Source organism: Melospiza georgiana, chromosome 1 (genome assembly GCF_028018845.1).
Source record: "Melospiza georgiana isolate bMelGeo1 chromosome 1, bMelGeo1.pri, whole genome shotgun sequence".
Taxonomy (NCBI): Eukaryota; Metazoa; Chordata; class Aves; order Passeriformes; family Passerellidae; genus Melospiza; species Melospiza georgiana.
In genome coordinates, this window is record NC_080430.1 from 103,959,064 (window position 1) to 103,982,379 (window position 23,316).

Here is a 23,316-nt window from a genome sequence, read left to right on the forward strand (position 1 = left end):
GATTATGAGCACTTGCAATGGCTATCACTGCTGTTTTCTTTGTCTCCTCTAAAATACCATCCTCCAGATAACTTTCAGAGCTCTGGAATATCAGCCCCTTCTTTCTCATATCTCAATATCTTCTTTCTCACTCTTTCTGACTCCTTTTATTTTCTCCATTCCTAACTCCTGAATGAATGGTGTGGGTTGGAACGTACTAGTCCAACCCTGCTGCCATGGGCAGGAACACCTTCCACTAGATACACGTTGCAAAGAACCTCATCCAACACATCCTCAAATGTTTCCAGGAATGGGCATCTACCACCTCTTCGGACAACCTGTTCCAGCATTTTCCCATCCTCACTGGAAAAAAATTTCTTCCATCTAATCTAAATAGTTCTTCTTTCAGTTTAAAACCATCACCCTCCATCCTATTGCAACATGCCCTGCCACAAAGTCTGTCACCATCTTTCCTGCAGACTGCCCTGAGTACTGAAAGGCTGCAATGAGGTCTCCATGGAGCCTTCTCTTCTCCAGAGAACAACGCCAGCTCTCTCAGCCTTCTCTTATCAGAGATGTGCTCCAACCATGTGATCAGCTTAATCTGTTTTTTCTTCTTGGCCAAATACTGTTTTGCCTTAGCCTGGATTTTTGTTTAATTTGTATGGATTGATAGCTGTAGTATGAGAGTGAGGACACAAAGCTGCTTGCTGTGCTTTCTTTGGCTGGCTCCAGTTTTACAGCACTGAAGTTTGCAGAATGCCTTTTGGAACAACATCAGACAGACTCTGCAACATAAACTCTATGTCAGAACTAGGAAAAAAAAAGACTAGTATCAGTAAAACAATAAGAAACACTGCAGAACTCTTTCCTCCTCATCTCCTTTGACCCCTTGCCCCAGCCCCCCAAGGCTGACCTGTGCAAAGTGTGTCTGCACGAGTGCAGCAGCTGAAATAATATCTGGTTGACACTTGGGAGAGAAATCCATGATTCTTGCTGCATTTCACATTTGGGATCACACTGCCAGCATCACCTTCTGTCCAAGGGCTCCTTTGGCACACATATCTTACTTATGCTTTTTCAAACACTGGATGTGTCCATGCATATTTCAATGGACAGATCACAGAACACATCTTTTTATGGTCCCCATAATTATTACAAAGAAGCGTGCTTGGCTGGCAAACCTGGCCTGTCAAGCTGGTTGTGAGGAATATGATGTTGGAGGTTTGGATTTTGTTTCCAAACACTAGGGTTTTAAAATGACTAAGAGCACATTCTGCAACAGGCTGAAATGCTACAAGGTTTATCCAAGGACCATCATTCTTCTCAGGACTGGGATTGTATTTCCCAAGTTTTTCAGTACTGCTGTTCAATTTATAGCAATGGCCTGTACCTGCCAGTTGCACTTTAAAAGAGATGCTTTGCAGATGCAGAGCAAACCTGTCTTTGTTTCTTCAGATCTAAATTTTAGAGTGGTTTTGAACTGGGAGTTGACAAGCTGGGAGTCATTCTGTCCAAGCTGGATCTGTTAGATTTAGAGCTTCCCCAAGGTTGACTGATACATTTATATAGATGCTGCCCCCATTCCAGACAGCTTAGCAGGATCATTTAAGAGCTGAAATACGTGCAGTCGGCCACATCCTTGAATTGGGTTTCCCATAAAGCTTTGGAAGTATTGAGCAGTTGCTCTGCCTGCAATGTCTCCTTGAAACTTCTGGATGAAAAAATGTTCTGTGGTTCCAGCAGATGGCTCAGCAAGCCATTGCTGACTCATTCTCCCTTTTTGCTGCTTTGTTGCTGCAACAAAGTCAATTCCCAGCACATTCAGACATTGGTCAGTGCTTTGTAGAAAGGGGAACCATCCAAACACCATGGAAGATCAGTACAGCCATTCTCAGGAATCTCTTTAATGATGTAAACCTGGCCACTGACAATAGCTCTAGTAATGGATCAGTTTCACGATTTTTTGAGTAACATCTCCACCAGCCATTCTAGCATTGGTGTCTTTAACAGAAGGAATTACATTCCCCTCACAGCAATCATACATCTCAAGAACAAGAGCACTTCCCACAGCAGCAGCAGGCACAGAGGGAATGGCAGGGAATGCCCAGGGCTGCAGAGGGTTCTGTGACAAGACCAAGCACAACACCATCTCTTCTTCAGAACAGGGCATCTCTCAGGTTCTGCATTTGTGCATTTTTAAGCATACAATTCACCTCTTTCATATACTGGCACAGCATATTTAACTCCACTCTGGTGAGCTGCATCCAGCTCCAGGGATCCCAGCAAATGCTATGGGAATTTGGTTTGCTCAGCCTGGAGAACAGAAAGCTTCAGAGTGACCTAAATGCAACCCTTCAGTACCTGAAGGGAGCCTACAAGAAAGATGGAGATGGACTTTTTACAAGAGGCTGTAGTGACAGGACAAGAGGGAATGGATTAGAACTGAGAAAGAGCTGATTTAGAATAGATATTAGGAAAAAATTTTCACTTTCAGAGTGGTAAGACAGTGGAACATGTTGCCCAGAGAAGTCCCACCCCTGAAAGTGTTCAAGGCCAGTCTCGATGGGGCTTTGAGCAACCTGGTCAAGTGAAAGGTGTCCCAGCCTATGGCAGGGGGGTTGGAACTAGATGATCTTGAAGGCCCCTTCCAACCTAAACCATTCTATGATTCTGTGATTCTATGACCTCACTATTGGCTGGACTATACACTGGATAATACAATAAACACTCACTGGAGGTAGCTCATTATTTACTAGATTTAATCTAGAAAAGAGGCTTAGTTGAAGGCACTCAGATGCCAAGAGATATTAAATTAAACAAAATTGTATCATGTATGTAATTATTTATTGAGCTGAGAATCCATACAAGGTAAACAAATGTTTACACTATCATACAGTAAGCATTTCCAGGGCTTAATAAAAATGATTGTCACTCACTGTGCTTCACCAAAAAAAATCATTTTAATGAATAAATAATTTGATGAAATCAAAAAATATTTACAATATAAACAAATGAAAAAGCTTTGGATATATTAATCTGAGCATCCTGTCTTTTGCATTTTTAACTGCATTTCTATCAAGATTCTCTCTATGAAATGGTACAAAGTGGATAGAAATTACAACTCAACAAAGTTATCATGATTTGGTACATGTCTTTCTGTTAGTTCAGATAAGCTACATATGATTTGTTAATTATGCATGTGTTAGAATACAAATATAACTAAAATCATATATTATCAAAATGCCAGACAGCATTCTCCACAGAACAGAAATGTACACTAGGCTGTGACAATAACTGAGAATCACAGGCAACAAAATGTAACAGAAAAAGTACAAATTCCTTCATAAGAATATAATTGTGCTCTCTTATTTACCAGAGGACTATGCTGCTTCACCACATCAATGGCTGAGCATGGATAAGGTGTTCAAGGACTGCCACGTGGTTTGGTGTAGGCTCACAGGGGTGCCAAGCAGCAGCTTCGCAGTGGGAATCGGGCAGTGCAAGCGCTTTTATAAACATCTCTTGGGGCTCTTAAAAAGAGCCAATTATACAAAGCAGTAGAAGCATAACACTGAGAAGTCTTCATCTCGTTTACACAGGCATCATGAAGTGACTTGCTTTGTTTGTGGTAGTGAAAGGAGGAGCTCTGTCAGTGCTGTTTAGACAATCAGCCAGAATTCAAGTATTCTAAAGCCACTTCATAGCAGAATTTGTATTGATCCTGAAAAATCAAAAGGAAACCACAAAGTCAGTTATTGAAGACACTTAATTAAAGGGGTCAATGTTTCTCTCTTGTTAAAATTATTTACTATCAGCTGTTGTCAGTGGGAACCAGTTTGCAAATCCAATTTATGTTCAGATAAGAAAATCTTTATATTAACCAGACAATAGACACTATACATAGTAACTTATGGTGCTGCTCATGTTAGATGAGTATTTAGCTGCTGTAATACACTTGTATGAGAAAAACTGACTGCACATAAGCAAATTGACTTGCAACCCTTCTGTCATCTGTGAAAATGCTCATGTAGCACTTTATGAGAATTGGAGTTGTTGAAATTCCTCCCTGGAAACATTTATCTTAAAATAGACCCAGCGTTCAGTACTTCCCAGATTACAACTTTTATTTTAATGTCATTCAGACACTTGCTGCATTTCAGGGCAAGAGTACTCACTGTTGGTCCTCTATCTGCAGCCCAGACCTAACCCACAGGACTGTGCAATAACCTTGTGAGATGGGGCCTGAGCTAAATGAATTGGATTAATTCCAATTAATTTTTAGCAACTTCCAGGGATGGTCAAGTTAGCCTGGGTAACAGAGGAACTGTAAAGAGCCTAAGTTTTCAGGTGCCAGCCCTGTGCTTCAAACACAGACCTGCTGGTTTTATTTGTAGCTGCTTGGAAACAGAGCAAGTCCCAGGGAAATAAATCCCCTTTCTGAGGGATGCAAACCCACTCTGCATCTTTGGGGACAAAAGGTCATGTCTTGGCCCCTTTCCTGTCTTCAGTGCAATGGAGAGGACAGATTTGACTGACCATTGTCCACTCTGAAACTTTTAAATGGTGCAGTCACTGATAACTTCCTAGTTTTATGTGCATACATACCCCTCTCCTGTTTCCATTTTTGCTACTCACAATACTCAAAAATACTACAAATATTTAAATGAAGAAAAAGCTGAAGGAAATAGTAAGTGCATGTTCCCTGAATCTAAGGGCTCAGGCTTCTGAAAATTCCATTTGGAAACACTTGCCAGTTTTATAACTATTTCTGTTACTGAAATGCCTCTTTTGCTTATGCACTTTATTTGATTAATAAAGGATAACAAAGCACATATTGACATTTAGGAACAACAACAGATTTAATGAGCTGACAGCACTCAGCCTTGCCCAACATCACAAGTAGTAAGATCTTCAGATATATTCTCTTTTCCCTGAAGCAAACATTTTATAGGATTAAATCTTTTGGCCTGTACTTGTGATTTTGGGTCACATTTTAGCTGAGAAGAGAGTCCACTTTACATGAAAAAGACCATATACTATTAATAAAATCAAAAAGCTATTAAGAAGCATGGATCATTTAGAAGTTCTTTGGTTGAGAAATGCCACGTCATAAGAAGACAAGTCTAATGTGCACAATAACCTAAGTGATGAGTGAGCTGTATGTGTTTAAAGTCCTGTAAGGTTCCATAAACTGCTTGTGTCTTTTTCAGAATGAGAAAAGAATAAAAAAAAGAAGAAGGGAAAGAACAGAGTATTATGTAAATTCCTTTTCTGCTTTTATTGCATATGTTTCTAAATAAATGGAAATTGTTCTATAACTACATAACAGATCAAAACAAGAGATCAGCCACTCATCCATTTCCACTCTTCCATGCTCATTTTATGCTGATTTACTGATCTAGCAGAATAACTGTCATTTTCAGTAAGCTGAATATCTGTCTTAAAGAGCAGACATACCTTATTTCCCACTGTGTTCACTCACTAGTGTCCTTTGTACATTTTTATTATTCACTTGATGGTGGATATTAAAAGTCTCTTTAGGCTAGCTAGCTTCAGAGAGGTATATTTAAATTTATTTTCTAGAACACCTGTGGGTAGGCCCAATAACATTTATCACCAAATGCTTTGGGCATCCCATAATAGATATTTTGCAATATCATGTGTTACCTTTGTATGACAGCTGAAAAAAATTATTAGATTTCCAGATGTGGCATTCAGAGTTTTACACTTGGAGGAAAACCAAAGGTTTCAGTGAAATTGAGATGAATCTCTAAGTATGGATGGTAAAGACTGCCTTTTATCTAGCCAGAAAGTGCATGACATGTATTGATAAAGCAGTCTTAAACCTGTTTTTTGTGAAACATTGTAATGATTTTGAGCATTTCATTTTTTACCATAAAATTTTACAAGGTAGATGAATATTACTGTTCTTCTTTTTGCAGTAGAGAAACTGAGGCAAAGACACATTAATATAACAAGAGTCATAAAGGATAAAGTCAGTAACAAAATCAGGAAAAGAACTCAAGTCTCCCAATTCCCTTTATCATGATTGACACAGAAATTGAAACCCGGCTAATTCAAATATTTGTTCCTCCAAGGTGGCAGACCACAACTGAAGAGATGTCATTCTAACTCTGCTCAGTCAGTGCATTATGTAATAATGGGAAAAATCCTGGTTGTCCTTTGCCTTTATTCCTCTGTCTGTAAAAATAAGGAAAACAATACTGATCTCTTTCACAAGTGCTTTGAAATTTCCTAATAAAAAAAGGCCCTACAAGGCCTTTCTATGCCTTCCAGAGATTCCCAATACCACTCTCAGTTTACTAAAAGATATATTTTTATTTAACACATTTAGCTTTTTTGATTAAAAAAATTCTCTTCTAAAAAATGGAGACAATTGCCTGACAAAACTATACCTGGAGAACTCTCACAAATGGGAATTTATAGAGAGCATTTTCTTTAACTGTACTTGTACACTGGTAATTTTCATTTTATTTCTATAAAATAAATGAATAAGAGATCAGAGAGTTCTGTGGGCTTAAGTTCTAGGAGGATGGAGAACACCAGCCTGCCGAATCCCTGTATAAACTATACTACATGAATGAAGTAGAAGGACTTTTTTCTTAATATCTAGGAAATAAAAATGTATGGTTCTCATCACGATGATTCTCCTCCTGAGGATATAAACGAGAGGAAAAGAAGCCAGTCAAGCTGCTCCCTCCCATCACTGTGGAAGTCTGATAGTTTCTGACTGACACAAGACTCACAGCTCCACACTATTGGTGCTGCTCATGAACTCCCTCCTTGCTTTGCACAGCTGACAACATCTGGCCCTTTCCCATCTGCCTGGCCAGAGCTGGGCCTAGGGGAGGGTTTGGGACTTCAGAGACAGGCCAGGAGAGAGCACTGTGATGGGGGAATATGGCGGGAGCCAGCCTCCCACAGGAGAGGGGAGGCACAGCCATCCACGTGGTGGGGAGGTGGATATCCCTCCCTGCCTGCTTTCACCTGTGTCTCAAAGTCCTGCTCTCTCTGCCTATTCTCCAGTGTGTGCCACACTCAGCTCAGCTGAGGGGGTCCTCTCCTGAAAGTACAAGAGGTTGGACCAACTCAGTGAGATGTCACCTGCCTCACCCTGGGCATGCTACAGAAAAGTTGCTGAAGTGACCCCAATTTGTCTAACCAGAGCTGGCAAAACTGGCTCAGATTGGGTTAACATCCCTGAAAATGCCCAGATGCTGCTTCCTCCTGCCTGTGATACTAAATCAAATGCAGCTGCCTCTTAAGCAGCCACCTCTGCAGCAGGATGTTGTAAAAGTGTCTTTTATAGCCCAGGCTTCAGAACAGGGCATCGAGCTACACCCATCTCCAAGTACAAAACTACACACTGGAGTGTAAGAACCTGCTGGTTTAAGCTGTTCTGCAGCTCTTCTGGCACAGCAGCTGGCACTTCAGCAGTTCTCCATTTAGGAAAAAAGCTCATAAAACACTCTCTAGGAAAATAATTGCACATGGCCCCTTGTTTCTGAACTTCTTTAATCTTTCTATGAGATAGAGCAACCATAATTAAATGCAATATTCTGGATGTCAAACTGAAATTCATGGCTTTGATAAATATTAGGCGATTAAGCTATTTATAAAATATATAATTTGAAAATCTGGCATTTAATTTTACATAACTATTATTTCTATCATGCAAGTGCTGCTCTCCACTTGGTTCAGCCTGCTAGAAAAGAAAATTAATAAGGATGTTCATCTGAAAGTTTAAAACTCTTAAAAAATTCAAACGAACAGAGACAAAGTCTCCTTGGGAAGAAAGCAGTGTAAAAATACTCTTACAAGTGAAGTGACTTCATTATCCCCTTTGAAAATGACTCGCTTGCTTTGTGAACAACTCCCACTGCAAATCCTGGAAATCTTACTGACTCTTCGGAGAAAAAGAACATTTTCTCTTTAATGGTGCAGTTAAAAAGCTCCTACCAGAAGGTCCACCATGTTAGGCTTATTATTCCTCAGTGTCTTCACAGCATGGAACACGTCAACAGCCCTCTGATGTCGAAGCATTTCACAAACAATGCTGATTGCACAAAACGTCCCACTGCGGCCACCTCCATTCCTGCAGCGAAAGTGATAAAACGGCTCAGTTACAATGGACTCTGTGGCACAAGTCTGTACAGCAACAGGGATGGCACCAGAAGGCATGAGTTCCAGCAGGGAGAAACCACAGAACATTCCTGGCCCCAAAGGCTGCCCAACTCCAGGCAAAACATGATTTTTAATTGGAATTGGCATGCTGAAAGATCTCAAAGCTATGATTCAGAAGTCAGCAGGCTGACAGCCTGGAGGCAATTGAATGGCTGAGTTTTGCACCACCCTTCAGTGAACACTGGAGACAGCACAAAGAGGATGCTAAAATAAGGATAAAGTACTTTTAGTTTCAGTTCAACACTGCTTTGCATTGTAAACACACATGGCTGCAGTGAGCATCAGGCCTGGAAATGCCACAGAGAAAGCAAATCTTTGAGCTCTTTAATTCCAGATTCTGGTGCTTTCCTCCTGGACACAAAGGCATTTCGGAGGAACTGCAAAAGCACCAGAAGTCTCATTTGGGGGAGTCCTGGTGGCTGCACTTGGTATGGCACTGGGTGGTGCTGCCATGTCCCCCTGGCTGGTTATCTCAGCTCCAGGCAGCAGGAAGAGGGGCTGGCTGCCTGGCAAGGGCTGCTTCTAAAGGCAGATGTATTCCCCCTCCACCCACAGTTATCAGAGGATGAGAACCCGAAGCGAATCGCTAACAAAGGAGCCAGGCACAAATGTTCATATACATGATCAAATACAGTATTTAATAATACTTTATCCCTGGTTATTTTTAATCTTCAAAAGAATCTCTTTCTTTCTGGAAGCCCCATTATTTCTACACTTATTCTAATCAGAATCTTTAGGCTGTGCTTCACTGAAAATAATAAACCTTAATAATTACCAGAGTGCAGACTAGTTAGGTAGCAGGTCTTTCAAACAAGCTTTGCAAATGGTTGATTTTCAAAGGAAGATACAACGTCGCACATCTGTCACATCCAGGCACTATGAAAAGAATGCTCTCTGCTGCCAAAACAGTGCCTGATATTGTGGGACTGTTTGAGAATTTTAATTAAAATAAAGTAATTTAAAAGGATTATATTAGAGCTTTTTCTTTCTTTACTGCCTGGAAGTGACGCATGTGTGATGTTGTACAACTATTTAATATCATCAGCCACCTCAGAGATAACAGTAATTTGCACTTCAAAAGGGTCTTTTCAGCTAAAGATCTCAAAACATTAATTAATCACACTGCACAATGCTCCTTTGATGAAAGTATTATTATCCCCATACTACAGATGGGGAAACTGAAGAGCAGTGACTTGTTCAAGGTCAGTGATAGTGGGAATCATTAATATACTCTTAGATTTTCCTCCATCATTCTGACACAGGGTCCCAACTTCTGAACATGGTTTTCCTGTTTGCAGGTCCCTTCTCTATCATGGCAACATCTTTAAACAGATGTTTAGAGGAAGATGAATACAACTTCAACCGCTGAAGACTCAGTCCCAAAAGATCAGCTACTTCTGAGGGCAGAAGCACGTACAGGTATTAAACTGTACCAAGAGAAGGATGGTGGCAGAGTGGATGAGAGTCTGCATGAGTGGAGCACAAAGTCAGAGGAGGACAAAAAAATATACCATTATTAGAGAAAGGTAAGGCAATTACAGGATCATCGTAACTGGTCTATCACACCACTTTTACTCCTGTGCTTTATGCCTGGAAAATGAATCACCCCTCCAAAACTACTTATTCTTATCATCCTTATCTGCAGAAATAAAAGGTACATTGTTCTGAAGGCACATTTTTGATTTACTGCGAATAAGTACGCAACTTTCCCATTTGCAAGAGTCACTGGACTCTTTATATAAAACAGAGTTAACTCAAACCCGTCATCTTTCCATAGGGCTTTAACAAAGGACAGATGGGGAAACTCATGAATCTGCATTAAAATGACACAATTCCTCTTGCATTCGAAGCTTTTAAATGAGCAGCTGTAATATTTATTCAGCCCCAGATTAGATAGATGCCTCTTCACCTCGTTACAAATCTTTTAAAGCCTGACACAAATTCTGCGACAGAATTCCCTTATCCCTCTCTTCTGCTTCCATACTTACAAGCAATGCACAACCGTGCGTCCCTCTCCCTCATTGTACTCCTCCTGCCACTTGTCCACCTGACGGATGAGCTTCAAGAAGGAGCGCTTAGAAACCGGAGTGTCCCTGTACATGGGCCATCCCAGGAACTGGAACTGCTGCACCATCCGATAGCCATCCTGGGGCTGCAGGGATCCGGACAAAAGCAGGAAAAGTAACACTACTTGTTTGGCACAAAATTCAGGTATTTGCATCAGGAAGGGAACTTGTTCAAGCAGATGATTGCTGACAAACTGCTAATGTTACTTCAACTGCCCTTGAGGACTGATGACTTTTAATTTTCAATGGAGTTGTCAGAACAAGAGTTTTTAAACAGACTGTTATTCAATAGGCTAAAATATAGCAATAGTACATCTGCACAATCAAGCAAATAATTAATAAGATAGGTGGAGCTTGGTAGGAAAGACAGAGCTGTAACATAACTTCAATTATATACTGTTTTCATATATAAGCTTCAGTGTTTTTAATGTTTATGTGTTTCTGTCCTTTTTTTACAAGAAAGGTCAAACCCTCTCAAGATATTTTGAAGCAGGAAACATTAAGAAAACCAAATTGGACCCTCAGATGTTTCCAGCTTATAAAAAATATCTAACTACATTTTATTTTATTGTGCTCTACTGCAGCAGTCAGAACCCCTCTGGTGAAACATTACTGAACAGTTGCTTTATGGTGATTTAAAATAAAAAAGGAGCACAGAACAAGTGATAGTGGCAGAAAACTACAGTCCTTTGAAAAGGGCATAATGAACATGCACATGAAAACTGGTTTTGTAGTCTAGAGTTTGCCACTACTGTGCAAAGTGAGGGCATTTTAGTGCCACTCCTAAAATGAACAACACACAGAAATGCTGACATTAAATTTTATTCTGTAGAGTGAGAGTTAACAGAGAGGACGTAAGATTAACACGATATGGGAATAAACAAAACTGGATATGGCACTAGATGTGCTCTCCAATTGGTTTTGTGTGCTTTATGTCAGAGTCTGGAATCTACTGATTTCCTGTCCAGTTTCTTTCAGCTGATGGCTCCTCTTCCCAAAGCAGCCAGACCCAGTGCTTGCTGAAGGTCACAGCCTGCTGGAGGCTGTGTTTTTTATATTGCCACATTTACTGCAAATGCCAGGCCTTCCCAGTATTAAGGAAGTATTTGAAGCTTTACAATCTGCTTCCCCATTTGGATATTAACATGTTTTTGGTGTCTTTCCCTGCCCATCAAGCTAACAGGTCCCAGGGAAGTTCTTGATTTTTTTTCTGAATGGAGTCCTGCTTACTCCTAACTACAGCTTTTTGGTGGCTGATACGAGTCCCATTGCAAAGGCTCCCTGGATGGGACCAGATATCTGGTCTGTGGTGGAATCTTTTTTCCACTCAGCTTGAAAGAAATGCCTTGTTTAGTCTTCTGTCAACTTTATGGGAGCATAAAAGCTGGATACAAGAACAACCTGCTTGCCCTTCTGAAGTGGTTACATATGTTATGAAGTGTGGTTATTGGGAGAGGATCTTCACTAAGAGGCTTGGATTGCTATTGAAAAACATAACTAACATAAACTGGTGCACAACTTTCTTCACATAACACAGGATACAAATATACAAGATGGCTAATTTCAAACTATTGAAAACAGCACTGATTTCAGCATTTTTTGGCTATCATACAATCTGAATGCTGCATTTATTTCATTTGCATTTAACACACTTGAGATATGTATTAAATTTTTTCTTTTACTTTTATTATACATAGAAGTCTTTTTTATCCTCTGTAATTGTGCTGTGACTCAGTATTGCGCCATTACTTTCAAATAAATATGCTGAAAAATGAAAATGGTTCTATGTGAATTTAGCTTTCATTTTTATGATTTGAGTAGACTCAACTCATCTACTGAGACAAAACTGTTTTGGAAATAAGATCCTTACCCTGGCTGCATTATAAATTCGGAATATCCGGCTGATGATGTCTTCTTCCAAATCAGCCGATACAAACTCCACCTGAATGGGACCGTGCCGGTGCACTCCATTTTCTGGCCAGTACTGAGGACAGAGCTACAGGAGACCATGGACAGAAAAGAACACAGTTAATCACCTTGGATTTCATGCTGCCTCAATATACTCATTTGTATTTGAATTTGTCATACATGTACTACTGGAATTCTTGCACAGTATCTTTATACAGCACACGATGCACCAAGTTCGGTTTCGAGCTCTCTGCTTTCATAACGTCTTTCCATGTACCTAACATGCTGGTTCCTGCTGCTGTACTTTCAGTGTCTGGTGCCTGGAGTAAAACACTTCTGACACTCAGCATTACTTCTACAATATATTATGACTAGACAGGGAGAGGCTGACAAATATTGCCATATCTTGGAGACAGCGGAGGCTAAAGACCAAAGGCCTGGGACCTACAACTGCCCTGAATAGCTGCTAATAATTCAAACTGAATGTGATTTATGCTAGGAAAGGTACATAAATTCTCAAAACTCAGGACTTAACTTTCATGTTTTTCACCTGCGACCGATAATACTGGCTAATATTAGCATTGCTTTAAACTTTCAATAATTGCTTAATTTCATCTTATTAGTGAGACCTCAAAATATTAATTATGCTTTCTTCAGTTCTCAGAAAAAATTAATGCTAGGTATCTAAAGATCACAAAGTAAAATTACTATTATCTTGCATGGTTTTAGTGTCTAATAATATAACAATGGCTTAATCCATGAACCAATTACCGTCTGCGTTAATACTTTAAAGATTGAATCAACACTTTGCAAGAAGGTTTTCGTAGCGAGAATCTGCCTATTTTTTTCATAAAAATCCTAATGATTTTTTTTTGCCAGGGATATTTAGAGCAGTTTCAGCATGCAGCTTTTGTAAGCATTCACCAAAATTAAATATGAACTCAGGAAATTTTGTTTGCTTGCAGAAGCATTGATGTCATATTTGGAACTTTTTATTTCAATCAGTAAAACAGCTGTGGTCTTCATTCTGCTGCATTGCTGTTGGTGATCCAGAGCTGAGCTGACAAATCACATTTACTCCAGATGCTGTTTTGCATTTCTTACAATACTTAGTCCTCAACAAAGTTGTTTAGAGATGACTACATTTTACGAAAACATAACCATTTACTACACCAATTAAAAAAGAAAACAGGGTCTGATTTGCAGGATATCACGTTAACAAGTTAAACTCCGAAATTTTGAGTAGGAAAATATGTTTTCATTTTTTAACCCTTCCTATGATGTGGTCTGCTGAGACAACTGCTTTCCAAATATTGTCTAAATGTTACACAAATTTTTATTATGAAATATGCTGGTGTACAGGATAGCAAAATGCAATGCATACAACTGTTGCAAATGCCAGTGCTCAGATCATTTAACATGTGCACAGTTTAGTACTCATCCTTCAAATACCTAGGAATACAGTTCTAACAGATCTCTGAAAAATGCTTAAATGATAATAAGCAGAGCTGTTTGCTGGGGCTGTTTTAGGAAGCTATGATTTTCAAGTTCGAAAGAAACCAAAAGCATTTAAGTCTGCACATTTTGCATGCAAGTGATGCTAGCGACTCTCTTCAAGTCAGAGCCACAGTGAAGGGTTGAATTTCATTTCCCAATAGAGCACAACAAACCACATAAATGGTAATATCTAAACAGAACTGTAAACACTTCACATATACATAAATAATAATCATAACAGTAATTATTAATAAATCTGAATGTAATGTGTGTTTTTAATAAGCTTTGCCCTCTCTCCACTTCTGTTTGCTCTGAGGGTTTTGAGATTTATTCCTAATGAAAAGATTGTTACTCCATTAAGAGGTAAAAGGTTTAACATACTGCAGAAGCAGGTGCATTAACTGCATATCCCAATAGGTTTTAAATCCTGTGAGGCTAATACATGCTTGGAATAGCCATGCCCTGTTGTAAATTCAAAACACAGCCAACAAATTAAAAAACACTCTTTCTCCCTTGAGTCTTTCCTTATTCACTCAGAAAATAATCTTAGATTCATGAATGAAAGTTTTGTCTTTCATTTCTGTTTTTCCTCCCTGTAGAGACAGTGCAGAGCTTAGAATCAGAAATTTAGTCTTTAAAACAGTGTGTGGAATTCCTACATGTTCCTTTGAAAGACCAAAAGGAAGATCAGTATCTTTTAAAAACAAATTCTACATATTAAAAATAAGAGGAAATATTTTTTAAGTATATGCAATGCCAAACAAAGCTAAAAAGATTCTTGATCATTAAATGACCTGCAGTCTGTTCTAAAAAATCACAATTGCTCTTAACCAATAATTAACAAATATTTACATATTCAGAATCCAGATTACCACCACATTATTCCAGCAGAGGGCTGGTGCAGTTTGTTGGAACTAAGGAAATTATATCTTTGTAAGAACTTGGAATTGTGCAGTTGTAACCCAGGCTCTGGGACACTAAGTGATTAATTCTAGTGATTAAATTGCCAACCAGTAGGTTCAGTTTTCCAATTTCCTGAACAACATGTTCAGCATGTGCAACTCTTTTGTAAGGTAATTACATTCCCCTACACGTTTCATTGCCCTCTTTTCTCTTCCAAAGGATGCTTAGTCTCCAATCTTTAGCTCCTCTCTCCTAGTTTAGTTCCTATCTCCTTGCTCATCACATCATTTTGTGCAATACACAACACAGATTTTCACTCTGGGAACACCTATTCCCTGGTAAGGAGACCAAGGTCACTGACCTGTTTCAGGCAGGCTAATGAATGAATGTTGGCTTCCGTTCATGATTTTGGCCACTACAGCATGTTTCAGACTTGAGTCAGAATTCTACAACCTTAATTTTTGGGTTTTAGCAGCCCTTCCCAAAACATGTTCTCTTAGAATAAATAACAGGTGCATGCATTTATGTCTGTGTGCACTAACATTTTGGAGGAGAAGCTGCTGATGGTGTGATTTATTCCTCTTCCCCTATGAGTATCTGCAAGCTACAAATCAATGTTTTAGAGTGTAAGTATTTAATGTTGTTTTAAAAAAACTAATTACATCCTAAAGCTGTTCTGTAATGCTGAGGCACTAGCACTCCTCTTTTAAATGAAGCATTTTTCTGGACTTACTTGTGCAGGATCCACATCATTCAACATAACTACTGAAGTGCAGTGATAATCTAGGACCAGTCTCCAGAAATCTTTGACAGTATTTGGTAAGGGATGCTGCGTAACTATAAAAGCTGATGGTTGCTTGTAGCTCTGCAAAGAAGTAACAAGATGATGAGAAGAATGGCAACAGAGAAAAATCCATTTAGCAGAATGTCAGTCATAGCCCCAAAACTTCAGGACTGAAAGCATTATTTCTATTTTCTGTATAATTAATATATTGTTTTCATCTCTTTTCTGAGAACTTATATGCTTCAAAGTTAATAAACTGCATTTGGGAAGGATATAACTTCTGCAAATGTTATATTTCTAAAATGTATTTCATGCCACAGGCATAGAGTAAAATCATCAGAGGCTTTTGCTTCCAATGTAACTCCTACAAGATTTTGAGCAACAGGTTTGTTTTGAGCTGTTAATGGACAGATTAATCTTGGCTGTTTGCATTTAGCTCTAAATTTGAAGGATGCCTGTGAAAGGAAATATCTAGTTATTCTTCAGAAATATTGTTGAAATTCTGGTCTATCTGACAGCAGTGAAGATACCCAGGGGATAAATTTCAGTGCTCTTTGTTTCTTTTAGTACCAGAGTATGTCATTGACTGAGCTGTTTGCTGGAACTTTTCCCCTGTGGATCTCAAACCAACATTTTCACTTATATCCTTCTGAGTGTTGAAAGGTACTCTGACCATACTGAGGCAATTTTTGGGAGGGGGTGCCACTGCCTTCATTAAGTGGTTGGATTCCTGGGGCTGTCCTGTGCAGGGCCAGGATTTGGACTTTGGTGGCTTTGACTTTGGCAGGTGCCAAGAGGACAGTGCCAGACTCCTTTTGGTGGCGCCCAGTGAAAGGACAGGAAGCAATGGCCATAAGCTAAAACACAGGAAGTTCCAGCCTGAAGGTGAGGAAGAATTTATTTACACTGAGCTGTCAGAGCACTGGAACAGGCTGCCTAGGGAGGTCATGGAGTCTCCCTCTCTGGAGACATTCAACACCCACCTGGACACGTTCCCATGTCACCTGCTCAGGGTGACCCTCCTTGGCAGGAGGGGTCAGACCACATGATCTCCAAAGGTCTCTTCCAACCCTAGCAATTATGGGATTTGGTGATCCTTATGGGTCCCTTCCAACTCAGGATATTCTATGATTGTTCTTTCACAGATAATCACTGAGGAGACCACAGAAAATGATTCCACTGTTTTGGGTACAGATGCAGACATGCAAAACTTTGGTTCTTTGTTTCAGCACATGGCAACCAGCAGGTAATGATGCTCCTCATACATTAAGCATTTGCTTTCTGTCCTACTGGTCCTGCCTTGCTGGAATTTTCATGCAGATGAGAGGTCCAAAGGGGTCTCCGTTATTCATTCAATTAGGATTCTCAGAAGTTCTTTTGGGAACACTATTCTCAAACTCATTCTGATACTGAATAAGGAAAACTATGCTTGCTGCCTCTTTTGCTTGAAGTGAGCTCTGAAAGGCTTAGATGAGGTGATTCAACAACACCTCAATGGATTCAAGTGGAGAGGGGGACACACTTAATCTTGCTTGCTGGAGATTGAGTGTTTAGAGAGATGAACAAATGTCTGCCCTTGTCTATCAGCGCAGGGATGCTGCAGAAGCATGCTTCAGGTGGAAAGCAACCCAAATCACCTCCTGCCTGGAACCTCTCGCCCAAACACAGATCTGCATGTAGCCCATTGTTTCAATAGTGAAGAAAGGAAGCATCTTCAAAGCAAGTATTAAGGCCCCGCTCTTTCTGAGCATTACTTAATTCACAAAACAAAACAGTACTGAAGTCTCCAGGAAAGAAGACAATGTAATGGCACAATCACAGACCACAAATTAAGGAGCTCTGTTCTAATATGAAATGTCATTGACCTACTGTGAGAGGCTAGACAAGTCAATTACACTTCTGTTCTCAGTTTCTCTACATAGATAAACTAAAAGATACATTTTCACAGGAGTGTTTTGAACTTCAGCTCATTTTAGGAAAAGGCTTTGAGAACTTGGAAGGAAAGAAACAAAAAAAACTGCAATAAACTGTTATTACCCTAGCTTCACTTTTTAAAAAGGCCATTTACAATGTGTTCCTTCCTTACTAACCTCTTTTTTCTTGTTGTTTATGTGTTTGACAACAGTAATGACTATAGCTGTAAATTGTCAAAAATAGGCTATAAATATCTACAGACTGTAAAGGCAGTTTAAGTGTCTTTTTACTGTTACTCTATTACAAGGATTAGAATTGCCATAGATGCATTTGGGAAAAAACTCCACACACACAGGAAGAGGAACCATTCATTCAAGCAGAAATAAACAGGAAGGCTGAAGTAATGGCTTGTGTACTATCTTGTGTTGACAGACAATTATTTTTTTTGTTAATTACTGTTTAAATTATAAACAAAGGGAACTGAAATATTGCTGCAAACCTTATTATTCTATTTAACTGCCTGTATCTCTTAATAGGTAACTCTTGTTTTCCTAGGCCAGATGGTTAAAAATTCAAGCACTAGGGAGAAATCCAGACACATTCAATTTATCAAAACTCCCTGAATTGCTCTCTGAGCATGGCTTTGGAACCTTGGCTGTGACATAACATATGTGTGATCCTAAATGTACTTGGGAGTGTAAAGATTTTGTGCCATACTTCTGGGAAACAAAACAAGCCAGAAGGTTTTCCTTCTTACGCTGACTCCATTTTCTAGCACGGCTCAGTTTGGAGGGCTGCTTATTGCCTTTTTATTATTAATGCTGTGGTGCAGACTTACATCCATCAGTGCAGCATTGATGTAGTTACTGCTCTCCCCATCTATCGTGATGAGGAAAGGCAGGCATCTGTCTGGAGGCAGCACATCCATGCAGCGATTCTTCTCGTGGTTTCGCGGCAAGAGCGCGATGCTGCAATCCTCAACGCGCAGCGTCGGAGTCACCATATTTAAAGTCTTTCAAGGAGAGTAAACAATGCAACAGAAAAATTAGCACTGCACTGAAAGCAACCCAAAATATTTAAGAATAGATCAGCTCCGCATTCAGCTTCAGCGGGAATCAATATGCCGAGAAATGAAAACACATCACAGTCAGCAGGCTTTGGAAGCAGAGAAATCCTGGGAGCATACGATTATGGAAAACAACCTCACAGACAGCTGTGGAGTAGCCTGCTTTCTGGAGAAAGGACAGCAGAAGGATCAACATACTACCCTCGAGTAAAATGAATATTTTACTACTACCCCACTGCATTATTTTATGATTCAGCATTACTCAGTAGAGATGAGTGACATGTTATTTTTCCCTTTTTTTGACATCTTTCACTCGTAGACCTGTTACAAAATTCATATGTCTATAAAAACTTAAGCAGAAGTCTTTACTATAGCTAAACTCTACAGCTTCTAGGCAATGTAAGCCACTACTTACCCTAAATTCCTCTTTGATCTGGCTTGAGTTTGTTTGAGGATCTAGTTTATTCATTTCATAGTAAGCAGACCTGACTTGAGAAGCTGGAATAGTTGTGTCCCCGCAAAGACAGGCTTCCAGGATAGCATCATGGATGAATACATATTGTTCCTGGTTAAGCAATTAAAGCAGATAGTTACTGACATGGAATGCATAGACCATTAGTATTTTGGTAAATAAAACATAGCAACTAATATGGTTGCTACTTCACTCTTCAGTTTACCAGCACTGAAGCAAGACCAGAAGTAACAACCACAGTTTAAAAAACTTTATCCCACTCATTCGGAAATGAATATATAAAGATTGTCTTAAACAAACTACAAGTAGTTAGAGAAGTGCAGTAACATTCCATAACACAAAACTCAGAATGTTTCTGGTTTTCTCATTCCTCTGGGCGGTTCTGCAGGTGCTATCATGAAACTAAACCTCAACAAGATGTACTCCAGAATGAATCCTTCCCAGAGAGGAAACATTCCTGATTTCCCCCATTTTTTAAGAAACATTATGAACCTTCAGTGAGGCATAACTGTGCACTTATTTGGGAAAGGGGTCTTCAGGTTTGTGCAGAGACTATTTTGTGCATATGACCGAGGAAACTACTTTCTGGAGGGTGCCAACTACAAAGCTCTATCTTTCTGGGTTAGAAGGGCATTTCTTCTTGCAAAGCAGTCTTCCAGTAGATGAGCAATACCTCGGTCTGCACCATGTTAACTCTGCGGGATCGAAGCTCTCTCACACAGTTGTAGATGTCCACGACGCCTTCTCGTTCTGCCATATCTAGCATGATGTCAATGACAATGAAACATCCAGTTCTGCCAGCGCCAGCACTGAAGCAGAAGAAGAGCACAGTTAATATGCAGCAGGGTATTGGAAATGTAAAGGGTGTAGGGTTCATCTCACTGGTGCTTGATCATTTGGATGATTACTGAAATTGAGCCATGCACTTGCAGAACTTCAGACTCAGCTTTCTTACTCTTATTTATATATCCAAATATGTATAATATATATGTATTCTGGTTTACAGTATTTTTTGAGCAGACCTACAGTGGCTTTGGCAGCCTGTATGAGAATACACAGTAAAGGAGAAGCAAAAGCAGGTCTTGAGTTTAACGCAAACCACAGCAGAGAGATTTCTGTTTTACCTACCTGCAGTGAACCACCAGAGGCCCAGCATTGGGTGGACTCTTGGCTTTGACCTGCCGTACAAATCCCAGCAGGCCCGTGGCATGGTATGGGACACCATGGTCTGGCCAGCCCGTGAAGTGGAACTGACGTATCTCCCGAATCTCATGAGCACCTCTCTGGTGAAAAGACAAGGGTTGAAATTTTCAAAAGCCTGAGCCTTGCTGAAAAGCACCCCCTACCAACACAATCCGTACAGACTGCTGGAGAGCTTCCTCACAGCAGGAGAGCAAGCTCAAAGGTTGGGTATTAACTGGTTTCAAAGCCTTCCAACAAAATTAGGTAAGTAAGCATTAGATTGAAACTTTTAGCAACAAGAGAAATGCTCATCTCTGTATTTAAGTACTAGGCTGCTTTGCAAACTGTGGCCTTAAGATGCACACCATGATCACAGAACAGGTCAGCAGTGAGGCTGAACACAGAGCACTGATGACCTTTTTTTTCCCCCACTGCCCTCCACAGGGGTTTTGCTGCTGACTTCAGAGCACTACAGCTTCAGCATAATTTTCATTTGTCCCCTTCATTGGTTTGAAAGAAAAAGCTGAATAATAGGAAATCTTTTTGCACCTTCAATCATAGGGGCTGTGTTTGTAGCCCTCCACATGCTCACTGTTCAGGTGATTTGCCACAGTCTACAAGGACATGGATATAGTGAGACAAGTATGAATGAGAAGCTGATTGTGTAAGTAATTTCCCATGTGACTTTGGGGAACAGTCTGGATATCAGAAGAGTATATGCTAAGTTTTATTTTCTTACTGGTTGTATTTTCCCTTCCCCATCTCAAAATGCAGCTGCCAGTATTTCATTCTCATTAGAAATCCACAAACTGGAGGCCATCATACATAGCTCATAAACAAATAGCAAAATTATGGCATATCATGTCTAGGCTGGACTAAATGTCAGCAATACTAGTAACTGGTACTTTACAGCTTTTCTTTTTAGAGATGGATTTCCTGTCTTGAGCTAGATGGAATATAAAAGGTTTTATTCTCTTTGAATAATAAGTAATATAAGCTTCCTAATTTACTGCTATTATGCATTAGTCTGGGATTTTCAGTGGTGGAGAAATTTTGGACGTGTCAGGACTAGAGAGGCCTTAGTGTATGTTGGAGCCTCTGATGCTCTGACAGCTCAGGCTGGGGGTCTGTGGAGACAGGGCATCTGCTCAGAGGAATATCTCATCTCCCCTGAAAATAGACACAAAAAAGGCAGGCAAGGGAGAGGATTAAGAGCATATGAGGCAGTGGTGTGGACTGAGGATATCACACCCTTTAAACAGAAATGACCTTCTATCCTAAAAACCAATTTTAAAACATAATGAAATCCAGGAATAGACAAAACAATTTGCATTTTAAGACAGTCTAGCACACACATTTGAATACAATTTAGTCCCTGCTCTCTGGGGATTTTAGAGTGTGGTAGTTAATGCATCTCTGCTACTGTAAGCAAGGCCTTCAACTCTGCAAATAGCTCTGCTTAGGTGAAGGTAGTGCCTCAAACACTTTTATACTGCTTGTAACAACTGCCCATGACCCCCAAAGAAACAAAGATCCCATAGAAAAAAACCAATGCCATGACTATACAAGCTGAGGACTGAAGTGAGTAACCCATACAAATTCTTCTTGCAGTGTACAGCTGAGATTTTCAAACAATGTACAAAAAACAAACTGCCCCTCCAAAGCAATGTGCCTGGCTGCTACACAGATCAGGTTATGTCCTGTACATACTCTGCCTTAGTTGTGAACAGGCTGTCTGTCAGGCTGACTGAATTTTTGTCTGCCGTTGTTAACAGACACTTAGGAAAGGTTTTGCATATAGGATACTTTTATAATGAGTTTTCTTATTATATCTACAAAGGAATGACTTTTATATCTAGCTTTCCTGCTGGTTTCTAAACCCAAAATAGCACACAACTGCATGAATCATAAAAGCATATGCTCATCTGGGAAAGACTATACAGATGAAACAAACAGAAAATGCTGTACACTGCTAAACCCTAGGATGTTAAAAAATTATGCAAAAACTTATGCTGCTGCTGTATTTTACTATTCATGTATGACTTATTCATCTGAGTTAACTGTTGTGCTATAAAGAAACTGCTCCAAAGGAACTGCTTATTCACACAATGTAAAGCATACCTAGGAAACAGTCTTCAAAATCAGACTGCACTTTTGGCTTCAATTTTCTCAGCATTATACCCCGACTACTCAATATCCATTAAAAAAACCCAACAAAACTGAAGTAAGTGATCACTTTATCTTCAAGCAAATCAACTTCTAAATTGTACTTTATGAGCAGGTATGAGATGTTCATCAACAAACAGAAATGACGGTCAGAAGGAACTAAAGGTCTTGGAGAATTTGATTCCTCTGATTTTCTGCACATCTATGAAGAACCTGAGGCTGCAGTTACATCTTCCTTATCCCTCCTCCTCATCTGCCACAATGGACAAGGCCAGTTCTCTTAACTCCACCCTTGCAGTTCCTATGTGTTAAATCTTTAATCATTCTGGATTTCAGATGTTGTCCCCAGAAGTCACCCTGACACAGGGGGTTAGGCCACCTAAGGCACAGAACTCTGGAATTTTTTCCTGTTGAATTACTGAAGCTCCTGTTAGTGAAATCTGCGAGTAGTTTGGAATGGAGGCTCCAGTGGTAAGCGTTACAAACCGCCTTTCAATTAGCATTATCTGCATGTTTGGTTAGGGTGCTCTCTGTCTCATCATGCACCTTGACTTAGGGAAGGTGAAAAGTACCAATCTCAGTACATCAAAAATATAAACTTGAGAGAATGATGGTGAAAGAAATGTACAAACTTGATGTTCCAGTAACATTGGAGGAGTTAAAAAATATGGAAAATAGAGTAAAAACAAATGTACTTTACTCAAAGTACAGTGACACTGCTTTTAGAGGCTTACTGAAAAACTACCACTATTAAAAAACGCAGTGTCTAAATGAAATCTTTTCAGATGGAGATTTTTAAAAAGAAATAAAATGTTTAGTGCCTTTTATCTCTATCTGTTCTAATGCACTTATTCAAGACAGTTTGGTTATGTTCAACTGTAAAATCCTCTAGGTCTTTTCTTCAGTCCCAGTTAAGAAGCGAAAAGCTAACATCAAAGCACGAGCTTAAAATTTGCAGAATAGAAATCAACCAGTGCTTCATCTACTTCAAAGTGTAGCCAACGTTTCTCATCTGTTTATTAGAAATACCTAAATGCAAGGAAACAACAGGCTTGAGTGAATTCAGTCTACAATATGTATAGTGGTAAACATGATACAATATTTCAATTCATTCAAACCACGTAATTCTATTATCATTACCCTCAGGTTGCTGTATTGATGCATATTTAAG

The 23,316-nt window shown here is 39.6% G+C and overlaps 1 protein-coding gene across 1 annotated transcript in view; it reads right to left on the reverse strand.

Annotated features, from left to right (window-relative positions):
- Positions 1 to 2,816: 2,816 nt before the first annotated feature.
- Positions 2,817 to 23,316, reverse strand: part of PTPRM (protein tyrosine phosphatase receptor type M) — a 441,589-nt gene continuing 421,089 nt past the window's right edge. The window contains exons 26-34 of the mRNA XM_058023915.1: positions 19,926 to 20,080; positions 19,471 to 19,606; positions 18,741 to 18,890; positions 18,098 to 18,271; positions 15,295 to 15,426; positions 12,124 to 12,249; positions 10,176 to 10,339; positions 7,963 to 8,098; positions 2,817 to 3,703 (exon numbers count right to left, since the gene is read on the reverse strand). Coding sequence (XP_057879898.1) covers positions 3,650 to 3,703; positions 7,963 to 8,098; positions 10,176 to 10,339; positions 12,124 to 12,249; positions 15,295 to 15,426; positions 18,098 to 18,271; positions 18,741 to 18,890; positions 19,471 to 19,606; positions 19,926 to 20,080 — 1,227 coding nt within the window. The 3' untranslated portion in view covers positions 2,817 to 3,649. The remainder of the gene's footprint in view (positions 3,704 to 7,962; positions 8,099 to 10,175; positions 10,340 to 12,123; positions 12,250 to 15,294; positions 15,427 to 18,097; positions 18,272 to 18,740; positions 18,891 to 19,470; positions 19,607 to 19,925; positions 20,081 to 23,316) is intronic.